The sequence below is a fragment of the Garra rufa genome, chromosome 2, assembly GCF_049309525.1.
Source record: "Garra rufa chromosome 2, GarRuf1.0, whole genome shotgun sequence".
Lineage (NCBI taxonomy): Eukaryota > Metazoa > Chordata > Actinopteri > Cypriniformes > Cyprinidae > Garra > Garra rufa.
In genome coordinates this window covers 69,106,579-69,121,812 of record NC_133362.1, presented here as the reverse complement: position 1 = coordinate 69,121,812, position 15,234 = coordinate 69,106,579, and the positions used below count along the sequence as shown (strand labels likewise).

Here is a 15,234-nt window from a genome sequence, read left to right as displayed (position 1 = left end):
CGAGCATGATGTGATTGTTTACATGGTCGTCAAGGATACGCAGAGAGAACGTGGACAGCCACGCCATCGTTTTCAAAAGTCTCCAAAAGTTTTGGTCCATTTACAATGAAACGCAACCCTGGAGTTTTCAGACTAAAACACACTAATGCTGTCACCAGACGACCTGATAATAAATTTAGACAGTTTTAAGAAAGACCAAACAAGGTTTACAAGGATAGGGCCATAATTCTCCTGGACATAACGCAAGTGGAAAGGCAGCCTCTGAAAGTCTAAACAAATGAAAAGACTGGCATTAAAAATAAAGATTTATATTAATTTATAGTATGAGTCCCTTACGTCATGTTGCATGTTCTCTTGTTTTTTTTAAAGACATAAACGAGCAATGTTTTGGAAAAAAAGAATGGATTTGTAGCGTTTTGAAAAAAATAAATATAAACTTTGAATGTGATCGACAATATTGTTGTTTCATCCCAGCCGGCATTTCAACGTTGATTCACCGTTGAAACAACGTCAGGTACCATGGTTGGATCAACGGTGAAAAACCTTTCGGATTTGCAAAAAATTTCAACGTTGATATTCTGACGTCTTTTCAACGTGGAAATAGCAACGTTGATTCACCGTTGAAATCGCGACTTTGTTTCAACGTCTTACATTCTTTTCAACAACGGTGAATACACAACTGTACGTTCAATTAGAACCAGTTTGCATTTAGATCAACACTGTACGTACATATTAGTTAAAAATCAAATGATTAGAAGCATGGGTTGACTGTCAACTTCAATAAACTAACACATGATCAATATTATAAAACAAGTTTTATTTTGGAAACATACACTGTATAAATCAAAATAAAAACCTGTCAAAATCATTTTACAAAAACAATACAAATACATTAATTATGCTCACATATTATTGTAGCCCACGTTGTGATGAATACAAAGTAATCAGACTTTAGACATTATACATAACCAGTCAAAGTTTTCTCACAGTAAAATGTACATTTTTAAAGTCTCTTCTGCTCACCAATTCAAAGTACAGAAAAAATGAATAAAATACATTTGTACTATTTAAAATGTTTTTTTTTTATTTGAACATATTTGAAAATGTAATTTAATCATGTGATGTCAAAACAGAATTTTTATCATTACTCATGATCCAGTCACATTAACCTTCAGAAATCATTCTAATATTTTTATTCAAGAATTCTTTTAGTTTTCTTTGATGAACTGAAAATTAAACGATTGATCTGATATAGAAATCTATTGTTATATTATGTCTTTATCCTCAATTTTGAGCAATGTAAAGCATCCTTGCTAAATAAAAGTTTTGAAAAGGATGTTTTTTTGTTTACAAATGCTTTCCATTTCAAGTATATGTTCATCTTTGGAGCTTACTTTTCATTAAAGAATCCTGAGAAGAAAAAAAGACAATCTACTGCTTATTGATAATAATGTTTCTTGAACAGCATATTAGAATGATTTCTATGAGATCATGTGACACTGATGGAGTAATGATGCTGAGAATTTAGCTTTGATCACAGGGAAAAATTACATTTTAAAATACTTCAAATGATATTAAATATTCTTTTAAATAATACTAATATTATTAAGCAGAAGGAATTTATTTAATAAAAAATATTTTTAAAAAACGTACTGTTCAAAAACTTTTGACTCGTAGTGTATTTTTTTCAGATACTGAAAATAAAAATAAAAATAAGACAAATGTCAGGGTATGTTTAAATCCCTAGACCCCAGAAGGTTAAAGACTCAAAAAGTTTTTGTACAAAAGCATGCATATTTTGCACTTCACTTGCAAGAGAAACCTTTTTTGACTAAAACCACTTGATCTCTTATTTTGGTGGTTAACTAGTTGTGAAAACAGGTTTACAGATGTGTAACAGGTTTACATTTGTGCAGTGGAAATGGGTAAAAGCCTTTGAGAATGGAACCTGCAACAGACACCATGTCAGTGGTGAAGGGATATAAAAGCAGTCACATTAAAATTCTTTACGCAGGAAATACCTTAAATGAAATGTATTTATTATTTTAAGCCAAAATGTTTCATCAAATTATGCTAAAAACAACAGCCTTGTGCATATAGCATGGTTGTGCTTCGGGTGATCCCTGAAAGAGTCCCAGCTCTGTGTCCTTTCTGATGCTGTCCCCTCCTCTCTCTCTCACTTTTGTGCTTTCTGTACTGTCCTGCATAAAAACAAAAACACAAAATAAAGTTTCATAAAATACCAACCTTGATACCGTTGAATATCTTAAGTTAACTGAAAACACTTGATACAAAACAGATCTTGTACAATATTTTTACTTTACAGTCCAATAACAGTGGATTTGGAAACTAAGTGCACAACACTTCATTAAACACATTTTGATGTATTCAGATTAAAGTTTAAAACAACATGGCTTAAATCACAATTCTAACTAAACAGTGTATATAGTGAAACAAGTAAAATCATATTGAGTACATTTATATTAAATTAAATAAACCTATAACAAAAGATCAATGAATCTCCACCAGAAATGACAGTGCAAAAAATTCCTTACCAAACTGCCAATAAACTGGATCCTTAATGACTCTACAAGGGGAAAGAATAAATGGTTTACTGAAATTTTTTTAAAAAGCTGTTTTTAGTTTTAAACCATTCCTTTAAACAATCTTAATTCATTTAAATTATAAAGACATTCCGTTATATGATATTCAGAAAAGAAAGATAAAGTATGTCATCTTTAGGACTGTTATTATAGGATTAAAATGTAAACAGACCAGCAGTAATGCATGGCTTTTATATCGAAAAATGTTAATGTCTAAAAGACAGACATTATCAGATACTAGCAACACACAACACCAGATATATCTACGACCAGAAGAGCTAATATTGCTAGCGCGCTAAATGCGATTAGCATCTAACTTTTGCCGTCTGTAATCATAAAGCAGCACAAACACACACTCAAGTATTTAACTTCTGCAGGTTACATGTCCTTTACCAATTTGTTAACTCTTGTACTATTTTTGAAAGGTAATAATAAATACTTATTGTCTTACCTGGTTTAGCCAGTGCTGTATGTTTTCAGAGACTTGCAGCTCACGTCTATTTCCTTTGTTTTCCGGTTTTTGTTCTCCGTTGGGATTTCACAATTCAAATACGCTCAAAATAAAAATATAACAGGAAAATGTAAGATAATTCGGGATCAACCGAGTAATTTCGGTGAGCAGCAGCTCTCGCACAGTCTATGCAGCTCACAGCCTCACAAGGAAATTCAGTAACGGTCAAACTTTTTTAAATTAGGAAGGCCCGCGCACTGCGCGCAGTTTCACCTGTCAGTTTCCTGAATGACAGCCAGATGAACCAATCATGATCAAAGTAGTAAGGCAAAACAACCAATAGGAATTGTTTCAGCATGTGGTGAATACAAAATGTATTTCGCTTTATCGTTGGTGATAATAATTATATTTTAAGTAACATATACACTTTTATACATTTCTTTGTATGCTGAAGACATGATCTTATAAAAAAAATGTTGATTTATAAGTTAACCTTGTTAATTATTTGTATTAATAATATTATAATTTAAACACTTGCTTTTGAAGGTATATATAACCGTTTAGCATTTAAAGTTTTTTAAAGTTGATTTACCGTTGAAAAAACAACCGACCTTATTTCAACCAAATTTCAACGTTGAATTTCGGTCATGTGTTGACTAATCTTCAACCATTTAGCATTCAACGTCACATCAACGTTGTTTCACTGTTGAAACAACAACTGACCTTATTTCAACCAAATTTCAACGTTGAAGGTCGGTCATGTGCCGGCTGGGATTTAACAATCATTGTTTAACATGTTCAGAATGAGCCAACAGACCATTTTAACGGGATAAATTGAATATTAACAAAATATATGGGTCTAGGAAAAAAATTTAATTTTCTTGAAAACTATTAAAATGGATTTATAGCATTTTGGAAAAGAGCTCCTCATATACACATTTACAATAAATACTAAAATCTCATTAATGGAGAAAAGCACTGAAATTATATAGTCATTACGTACAAGTTGAACACAAATGATATGAATTTAGACTTTTCTTGTGGCATGCTATGTTTTAATGACAGCTGGGAGTGCTATGTGTGCACAATAATTTATATTTAAACTAAACTGCAGATCTCATGTCATGAGAAAATATGATTTCTTCATGACTCCGCCTGTTTCCTGATAAATCAACCAAACATCCCCTTCTGTCCAGGTGCATAATTTAGGCATGATTTTTGATGCTCGGCTGACTTTTAATTCTCATTATAAAAGCATAACTAAAATTGCTTTTTCCCATCTTCGTAACATTGCTCACATTAGACCCTTTCTTTCTAGGCTTGATGCTGAGAGGATTATTCCTTCATCACATCAAGGCTCAATTATTTTAAATGGGTCGAATGATGCGATTTCATGTTTTCCTTTGTCTTTGGAGTGTTACAAGCTGTTTGTGCATAGATAAGATCTGTAAAGTTGCAAAGACAACGCAAATATTCGAGTGTGTGCAGCACATTTTACGAAGGACTGTTTCCTGATCCTGGACGATTGTCCATTCAAAATGTTGACTTTAAAACTTTTAAATCTTTTAATTTATTTAAAACATAGTACTGTCTTAATTGTTTAGATTTTTAGAAGGTACATTAACATCTTTCACATTTACAACTCTATGTGTTTGCTGCATAAAAACTAGGTTTTTAATATCGTACATGACGATATTAACATTATCGGCAGCTATTTCAGAGCTGACTACGCATGCACAAACTATAAAAAAGTATAAATACTCGTGCATAATTTCTTTCCTTCACGTCATTCTTATAATAATAAGTAACGTTAAATCTGGTGAAAACACCACTTACCAGCAGCCACATCCTTGGCGCTATAAACATAGATATACAGTAGTCAACATTCGAAGTGGATCAAAAAAGTTTATCAAAAGTTGTTCTAAGATAAGAACGGGTATTCTTTTTGGTTTCAGGACAAATTTGATGAAAGGTTTTGATCCACTTCGAATGTTGACTACTGTATATTGTAAACATGATCGGATAGTCCTGAACTTCCGGGTGGGGTCGTCACGTGAAAGGCCATCACGAGGGTCATTCTATTTACAGCTAAAACATTAATAATTAACGAATTCGTTATTTTTATAAATATTTTATTTTTATATTATTACAAAAAAAAAAATCTTAACAAAAGGGCAATTTTGATCACTAAGAGCCAAAAAGGCAGGTGCTCAAGCACTAAGTGCTGCACCTGCTGCCTATTTATACTGATGCTGTGATCAGGGGCAGCTGGATGCAATCATCGCATGCCAATGTGCATAGGCTCGTTTAGTTTACACTCAAAGTATGTTGGTCTGGGGGAGCCGTGGCCTAATTGTTAGACAGTCGGACTTGTAACCCGAAGGTTGTGGGTTCATGTCTCAGATCCAACAGGGATTGTAGGTGGGGGGAGTGAATAACCAGCAGTCTCTCCACCCTCAATACCACAACTGAGGGGAGACCCTTGTGCAAGGCACCAAACCCTGGCTGGCGAGATCACAATTCATCAGTCTCTGATGTGACTCAGAGAGACAGACTGAAAGGGAACCAAATTTATGCTGATGTCACATCTTGCTCTACAGAGTGTGTGCAAAAACATTTGACTGTAGCTTGTAACAATATAACAATGCAGTGAATGACTTGCTACATGTATGCTCATGTAAAAATAAGTTTTTTTGTTTATCACAGGATGCCTGGGTCCACATTCAAAAAATGCAGTTCAAAATGCAATGTTCACATTTCTGTGGCTTGAAAACTTGTAAACAGTGTGGACAAAAGCATTAAATTAAAAAAGCTGTAAAAGTTGCCAAACAGCGATGGGTCAGAAATATGTAGGGTGCAAAAAATTTCTGTAAACTTGAAAATTCTGCAAATACTATAGTATAGTAAATACATATAATTGTTAAATCTGGCCTTTGGAGCATGAAGCATGATGAACTTTTTATTTATTTTATTTGTGTGTTTGTGTGCGCGTGCTTTAACCTACATAGTGAGGACCAAATGTCCCTAAAAAAACAAAAAACAAATAAATAATAATAATACTTTACAACTTTTGACAAGCTAATGATTAGCTAATAGTGAACTACCACTTTCAACTGTGTGCTGTTATTACTTCCTAATTCATTAATCAAAGTTTATTGTTAGTTAACAGTAATACTAGAATATTCATATTGCGTCACTCATTTGTTCCTCTGTAGTTATTCGGTGAGCTTGGGTCGCTTACTCTAATGAACGAAATGAACAAGGACAAATTGAAATATGCTTGATCTGTGACAAAGCTTAAGCTATTAAGCATAGGCCTATATTGTAGTTTCATATGATTTCATTATTCATTCTTTGTGAATTGCTTGTTTACGTGACAATTCAAGGAATTTGCATACTCATTTTCTAAGATAAACTCCTCCTAGTTAAACCACCAAATTCGGCAAAGACCTATTGGCTGTAATTCCTTGTAGCAGATTTTCGACTTACGTTCATTTATAAACAGGCATCCCATTAGCATAACACACTTATGGTTTATTCTCTGTTCTTTGTCAGTCTTTCTTCCAGAGCAAGCCATTAAGAGATACAAGAAGGTCTTGGGCTGTTTGAAAGGTGGAGCAACAAAAACACAGGCGTACTTCAAATGTGGCGTGGATAGGAAGACAGTTGTGGATACTGCTGCAATTGCAGAGCTCGAAGCATGTGACAGCGAGGCCAACAAAAATTTGCGTGCCACCTTCCAAAGAGGACAGAGACTGTCTGATTTTACAGAGCGGTGAAGAGAATTATGCAGACAGGATCCACTGCAAAGCACCATTGAAGAAAAAAAGAAAGCTGGCATGCTTATTGACTTTTGTGAGAGACAAAAATAATCTGTAGAACCTGTGTTTATGCATGTGTATGTGTGTTTCTTTGTATGATATTTACCATTCGATGCATGTTCTAGGTCAGTGACTACACACACACACACACACACACACACACACACACGTTGGGTTTACATGTTACATAGGCGTAATGGTTTGTATACTGTACAAACCGTACTTTCTATGGCTCTACACCTACCCTACACCTAAACCTAGCCCTCACAGGAGATTGTACACACTTTTACTTCCTCAAATAACTCATCGTGCATGATTTATAAGCCTGTTTCCTCATGGGGACCTGAAAAATGTCCTGAAATCTACTGGTATTACTATCCTTGTGGGGACATTTGGTCCGCATAACGTGATGAATACCAGGTACACACACACACAGGTGCATTTTTATTTTTTTTTATTTTGGCAAATAAAATCAGACATAAATGCTCAACAATGTGAAGGGGTAGTCATCACCTCCTAGAAGACATCTGTGAATATATTTTATTGTCTAGGTGGGGTGCGTGTTTGTGTTGATGGTTGGGATTTAGTTGGTGATATGATTGAGCTTGATGTTTGAGATTCAGTGAGCGCTAGTGTAGATGTTTGAGGGGCTGATGTGGATGAAGTGATGGACGTAGATTGTGTAGTTGGCAAAAAAAAAAATCTAGCACAGAGATCTTCAACCCTGCTCCTGGGGACCCACTTGAAAGGGACTGAGTTTGAACATGAGTTGATGAGTGTTACATTGCTATTGTGAATAGTGATGTTGACAGGTAGTAGTGCTAAAACCAATGCATTGATGGAGTCTGTAGAGTGTCTAATACATATTGAAGTCATTTTTGTTTTTAACAGTAATATTGCCATAGTTGTACATGGAGATACAGGAGGATTTGTTGTAGGTGTTGCATGTGACAGTGTACTTGGAAAGCACACAGCGGCATTGGGTAATTTGTGCTGTCGTAGGCAGATGTGGTAAATGTGCATTGTTGCTTTGATGTTGTCTGCTGAGGTTCTGGGAGATGCTGTGATCTATAGGAGACGTGGGTCCTGTCTCAAATAGCACTTCATGTGAACTTACAACTGTATACATATTGTTATTGCTTAGGTAAATTATGAATATGTATTGCCAAATGACCAGGTTGCAAAAACATCATAAAAATACAGAACTAAAAAAAGCATAGTGGTTAAAAAAAAGCCTGTTCTTTATGATAAATATAGCATGATGGGTTTATTATTATTATTATTATTATTATTCAATGGACAGATGACATGACATTTCGGTTTATTTGGCTCCATATGAAGAGGAATAAGGTCTTCACTAGAAAATGTTTCAAGAAGTGTTGAGTGTGTTATGTGCTTTTGGTATCGTAATGTATTGAACACTGTTTATGTATGTATGTTAGGATATGGGCCTGCCAGACCAACTCAATCCCCAGGAAGCAAAACAATTCAGATGTGAAAGAGGAAGAGCAGCTAAGGCCATTCTTATATGTATTCTTTTTAAATTTTTGGTTTACAAAATCATGCTTAATTGTTTCTTCCAGGTAAGTATAAGCACACATATTACATCAATATTTAATTTTAAAAGTTATGCTATAGATGGGTCATTCAATCATTGCTATGGTTTCACTGTCAATACTGTAGTAAAACCATAGTTCAACCAGAAAGACTCGGGAGAATTTATACTGTGACAATAGCATTTATTTAGGAGCTCAGCAAGCAATCAGGTTATTTGGCGTAGGCCCCGTTCTTAACTTGCATTCAGAGGGTACGGAATCTGTGAGTCCCGCCTGAAGACGAAGGCGGGGGCGCCGCTCACCCCCCGGAGTCAGGAAAGGGGCCATCTGGTGATGGTGGGTGAATGGAGGAAAAGAACGATCTGAAGTCTTCGGGATGGAGGGGATAGTTTGACTGATGGTGATGTGGTTGGTAGAGGGAGGACCCAGCTTGGTGGAGTAGAGTCGTTGGAGGAAGGATCCCATCTTGGTGGAGGCGGGGAGGATGGAGGTACTGGAGCGACAGCATCTGCGAACTCAGACATGTGTAAGCGCTACCCTTTTTAAGCTACGGTAAATGATATGATTGGATAGATGAGGAGGTAATTAGTGACGCGAACAATTGAGTCTTCCTGGCAGAACTTGCGCTAGCTTCATTTCTTTTGTAGTTACTATGGTTTTACCACAAAACTATAGTTTTACTGTGGTTACTGTGGCAGAACCATGATTTATTTTGTAGTTAATATGGTTTTATTACTAAAACCATAGTTAAACCATGGTTACAACGAAAAAAACATTGTTAGTTTTTGCAAGGGAGTGATCACATGTAGCTGACTTTTCCCCAGAGTGAACTCTCAGGTGGCTGTTAAGGTTTCCTTTTTGGCTGAAACTTCTTCCACATTGCTGGCAGGTGTAAGGTTTCTCTCCAGTGTGAACTCTCATGTGGACTCCAAGCTTTCCAGATTGAGTAAAACTCTTTCCACATTGCTGGCAGGTGAAAGGCTTCTCTCCTGTGTGAATTCTAATGTGGTCATGAAGGTTTATTTTATAAATAAACCTCTTTCCGCAGTGAGGGCATGTGTAGGGTTGCTCTCCGGAGTGAATTCTCATGTGGTCTTCAAAGCACCGTTTTTGACTAAAACTCTTTCCACACTCAGAGCATGTGTAAGGACTCACTTTATGAGCTCTCTTATGGACTTCAAGGTTTTCATGTTGATCAAAACTCTTTCCACACTGATCACACACATAAGGCTGTTTGTGAATTTTCATGTGTCTGGTAAGGCTTCCTTTTAGAGTAAAACTCTTTCCACACTGTTCGCAGAAATAAGGTTTCTCTCCCGTGTGAACACTCATGTGGACTCCAAGGTGTCCAGGTTGAGTGAAACTCTTTCCACACTGTTGGCAGGTGTAAGGTTTCTCTCCTGTGTGAACTCTCATGTGTCTTTTAATACTATCTCTTTGATTGAAAGATTTTCCACACTGTTGGCAGGTGAAATAACTTCTTACTGTCTTTCGAGTCTTTTTTCTTGAGGAAGTCGTTTCAGTCTGTGAACGACTAAAAGATTTTTCTCCATTTATGAAATCATTATTTTTCTCTTCCATTTCATTCAGTACTTCACTCTCCTCTTTCAGGGCCATCAGATCTAAGATGAAAAAAGACAAGTAAAAGTTAACCCCAGTTTAATGACACAACAACAGACATCAAAACATTCAAAGATGTGAAAGTGTCAAAACTAACACACAACTACATCCTATATCAACTAAGCCAGCGTCTTCAAAGACAGACAAATCTTAGTAGAGAAGTGTGAAGTGTGACATCTACGGCTCCTTTTCCAAAAATTAGCATATTGTGATAAAGTTCATTATTTTCTGTAATGTACTGATAAACATTAGTCTTTCATATATTTTAGATTCATTACACATTAACTGAAGTAGTTCAAGCCTTTTATTGTTTTAATATTGATGATTTTGGGCATACAGCTCATGAAAACCCAAAATTCCTAACTTGTGTGTAATGAATCTAAAATATATGAAAGTCTAATGTTTATCAGTACATTACAGAAAATAATGAACTTTATCACAATATCCAAATTTTTGGAAAAGGACCTGTATAAATAAATACAATTTAAATTTATGTCTTGCACGCTTTAATGACCTTTAAATGAAACGTATTTGGTTGCTTCGAACTGGAATCATCGCGGAATATCCTATGAAGTCCACTTTGCAGGGCACTTACGTTCATATGGAACAAATGTAATATGTGATAAAGAGGTACACACAAAATATGCAGAGCCTTGGGGCACGAGGACTGCTGTATTAAGCAACTGTAAGAGGTGTTGCATGTAATTTGAGAAATCTTTACTTATTAAGGGTGTCTCAAATGGGTCATTCCAACTGGAATCATCAAATTCTGGAAAAGTTCCCCACCTGACCTCCTCAGATTTGTCTGAAAAAAATCCATGTGATGGGTAATATACCCAATAGATCATATTCAAAATTTCAGATCTCTACTGTGTATACTTTTTTCACAAAAAAATCTGTAAAAAAGTTTGTTTTTTACACTGTAAAAAACCTTTTGGAAAATCTATTTGTTGTGGTCAGTTTTGATATTGTAGTCATGATGTATGATATTTGAGTCGCCACAAATAAATCAATGCATGGGAAACACAACAACCTGATTTATGCCTACTCATCACCTTAACCTTAATTTGGGGTAGAATTGAATAAATGCCAAAGCTCAGCCTTTTGTTTTTCGTACCCCTCCATCCCCTCCCATACCCCAGTTTGAGAACCACTGGTTTTTGCCGTTCTCATGTTAAAATACAGTACCTTGGTGTAAGTTTGACCTATGCCTCCTGAACGCACTGTTTTCATCTATGTATTTACTTGATTATATTGATATTTAATTATTTTCTTCATTTCCTCTCTTTAACCAGTGATTTATTTATACATCTTATTCTTCTTTTCCTAATTGTCCTCCTTATTTTTTAACTTTATAAAAAAGGTGTATCTTTAACCTCACATATTTACATCAGAATTTAACTTAAATGTTAATGTTTTGGCTTATTTTTTGTGTTTGTTTTATTGTTAGACTTGCTTTATATTTACAGCACTGTTTTCTTTAATGTTGTACTGTTTTTCTGTATATCCTACATTGTCTTGGTCTACAAAAAAGGTAAATGAACTGATCTTAGAAGAATTGCATGCAAAGAACTGTATGAAAATGTTTGCTACATTTGTATAGTCTTTTATGAGTGTTATTCCAGATTAACGCTACAATTTAAATGCCTGATGTCATGATAACAAATGGCCAGTGTGAAAGCAGGATTTTCTCAGTAGCACTTAATACATTTCTACACCTGTGTGACATTATTAATAAATATTCTTTATATTCATTTTGCAATGAGTTCAGCTTTAAGAATAAAAACCAACCTGTTTGTTCCTCAGCATCTTCTTGTTTGACTCCAAATACTTCTTCAATCTTCATGTCTTCACTCTCCTCTTTAATAAACGCCATCTTTGTTTGTTCCTCAGTATCTTCATGTTTCAATGAGGCTTCAATCTTCATGTCTTCACTCTTCTCTTTAATAAACACCATCTTTGTTTGTTCCTCAGTATCTTCATGTTTCAATGAGACTTCAATCTTCATGTCTTCACTCTTCTCTTTAATAAATGCCATCTTCCTAATAATGTGTGACTTGGATCTCTGTTGATTCTCCAGGAGTTTTTTCTGTGCGTTTAAAAACTTTGTCCTGTTTAAGATGAGAATAATTAATAGAAAGAAAAATCAATGCAGTCTAAATCTCTGTGTGCGTCTCAATCAGCTCCTAGTTCAGTAATCAGTGCACTAGTAAGAGTCAGACAGTTAACGGACTTCTATATAAAATTTATAAAACATACAAATTACCCAGAAGGTTCATATTTAGGCAGGCTATTTTTAATTAATAGCTGGTATTCAATTATTTGTTTATCATATATAATATATTACACTTTCATGAAATCATTCTCGGTTGTGATTCACTCGTTTGTGTTTGTTGTTGTCGTTTGTAGTCCGCGTGCCGCTGAATCGAATCACTGAATCATTTCACAAATGATTTGATTCAAATGATTCGGATTCTTAGTTTCCCTCATCACTTCTTATCATCACGCGATTAATTCATGATAGAGAGAGAAATGAGACGCACATTATCTGTTACTAAAGGCTAATCTTCAAGTAACACTAAATAAAGCATTACAACGTTATATTTAATAATGATGCATTTATTTTACACAGCTTGCAAATTCTTTAATTGATGTAATAGTTTGCATTGATTTAAAAACTTTAAAACCACAAACCTTTCTTCAGGTGAATCACAACAAATGAGGAGCGCGCGCAGCTTATGACGTCACATCACCAGACCAAAATAAAAGTCCATTCGTGCACTGCTCTCTAGAATCACAAACACATCATAGAAATGTTGTATATAGAATATAATTTTGTACTCAAGAAATAATGATGCCTGTCTAAAGTTATTAACATCATAAATCTGGGAATATTTAAAAAAAATTATGCACATTTAAAACACTAAAATATTTGTACCTTACCATTAAATACACATTAAACTAGTTAATGCTGCTGTGTAACTGTTACAAAGAGGGTGTGATGGCAAATTTGATCTATCACTATTTGGACTACTGTAATCAGTGTCTTGTTATATTTTTTGTGTATTTATTCCTCTTTTGAAAAATCATTAAAACACTGTCAGGAAGCTTATTTTTCTTTTGCTTTAGGGGTAAATGAGGACAGGACAATATATTTGTTGCAGTTTAGTATTTACTGGTGATGTAATGTCAAAAAATGCTACCGTAGCACATATTGGGGGAGTTCGAGCTAAAGTGCCCTTTCGGTCCGATCTTGGTGCCCTCGGTCCGTGATCTCTGCGATGGGAATACCACCCCGTCTCCCCCCTTCCCACTCACCGCTCACGCAGAGGTACGTGCACGCCATCAAATAAAGCTCCCAGTGCAAACTCACCTTGTTTTACACCATTACTCCTTGAATATGCACTGTATAAATATGAGGAGCATGTTGATATGTTCTGTAATATCTTTAAGATGTCAGGAGCAGTGTATTCTGTCATGGGATCATTAACATATCAGGGGTAGCACGTTTTGATATTTGAACAATCATTTATAATAATTTCCATGAACATAGAACATTCTAATGACAATTTTCTGTCATAAAATTCTACGTGTTACACACACTTCACACTGGCCTTTTGGGCACTCTCACACTTTTTGCATGTGTATGTATTGCAGCTATGTTTTTTATATTGGGCACACCTACCACACAAATCACACTGCACCTACAAGACAAAAAAATAAATAAAATCAAATTACATATAATAAAAAGAAGCATTAGATGCATAAAATTCCACAAAGAGTTTGTGCATATATATGTATGCTACAGGTTTTCTAAATCAATTTGACACTTTTCTCCTGTGAGTTGATTGCACACAGCAGCATAATACATATAAAACTGAATAATATAATATAATAATATAAGGAAAACTGCATTTCCTGTGTTGTCTGTATAAGTATTCCAATAGTTATTAGTTTAGGCTCAATCAAAAATATACCATGTTCATTTGATCGAATGACAAATTACAGAATTTTGTTTGTTGTGTTTGGGCAATGGTACATAAATGTTTGTGATTTGTGTAAAAATGTAACATATTTTAAAATACTGGTTGGTTGTACAAACTATTGTAAAAATATTTGAGTTTTGTGTACATTGTTTTGAGAAAATGATGTGCATGATTTGTAATTTGTATGAAATGAGTGAAAACGTACAATCACAAAGTGTTCAGTTCGCTGTGTTAACTGTTTTGAAGACAGTGACCTGAGTTTTGAGAAATGTGTCAAATCTATTAGAAAAACTGTAAATAGAAACATTTTTATGTTATACTTTACCATTTCAATCATGCTCTGATCTGCATATTTTTCCAGCAAGGAGCACACCACGCAGTAATCATCTGCATTCCCTACGAACAGTGGCTTTAATTTATAACTGTAGCAACTTCACTGTTGCTGAATGTGTAAATGCACCTTGGTACATAAGAAAATACATGTACATTTTGTACAGTATGTCTGTCTTATCTTTTACTGTCTGTTGAGGGGTAAATTCCGTTCGACCAAATGTGCAATGTGAAGTGGGAACATTTCAGTTGCATTGTTGTCTGTGGAGGGTCAGAAAGCTCTCAGATTTCATCAAAAATATCTAAATCTGTGTTCCAAAGATGAACTGTGGTCTTATGGGTCATAAGGGTTAGTAATTAATGACAGGAATTTTTATTTTGGGGATAACTAACCCTTTAAACTGGATGGTTTGGGTGGGCAATTTGAAGGAAAATTATATCACCTTTGGCTAAATAACCCTCTTGTTTGCTGATAATCCCTCTCACAACCCATAGTATAAACAAACTTAAACTTAAATATTGTTCTTTATTTCCAATTGATCTCTTCTTATTGAAGTGGCTTGTAGTACATTACTTGCACATACTGACAGTTCTTTCAATTAATTTTTTCAATTGTGTTTTAGGGTACATAATTCACATAGATTTTGACTGAGAAAACATTTCAGATGTCATTGGTTTCATGAAGCAGGGCTGCCAACTCTCACGCATTTAGTATGAGACTGATGCAGTTGACACTTTTCACATGCTCTCACGCAGTCAAAAGCACCCTCAGCTAAAACTGTAATAGTAAGATATTGGCTAAACCAATTTGGTAAAGTCTCCAGGGCGTATTTGTGTTTGTGCTCTGGAAATCGCCAAAAGACAACA

At 35.0% G+C, this 15,234-nt stretch overlaps 1 protein-coding gene across 1 annotated transcript in view; it reads right to left on the bottom strand.

The window, feature by feature from the left end:
• LOC141326066 (uncharacterized) overlaps positions 1-15,234 on the bottom strand; it is a 230,622-nt gene that overhangs the window by 107,895 nt on the left and 107,493 nt on the right. The window contains exons 5-6 of the mRNA XM_073834766.1: positions 9,680-9,851; positions 9,274-9,436 (exon numbers count right to left, since the gene is read on the bottom strand). Of these exons, the coding sequence (XP_073690867.1) occupies positions 9,274-9,436; positions 9,680-9,851 (335 nt within the window). The remainder of the gene's footprint in view (positions 1-9,273; positions 9,437-9,679; positions 9,852-15,234) is intronic.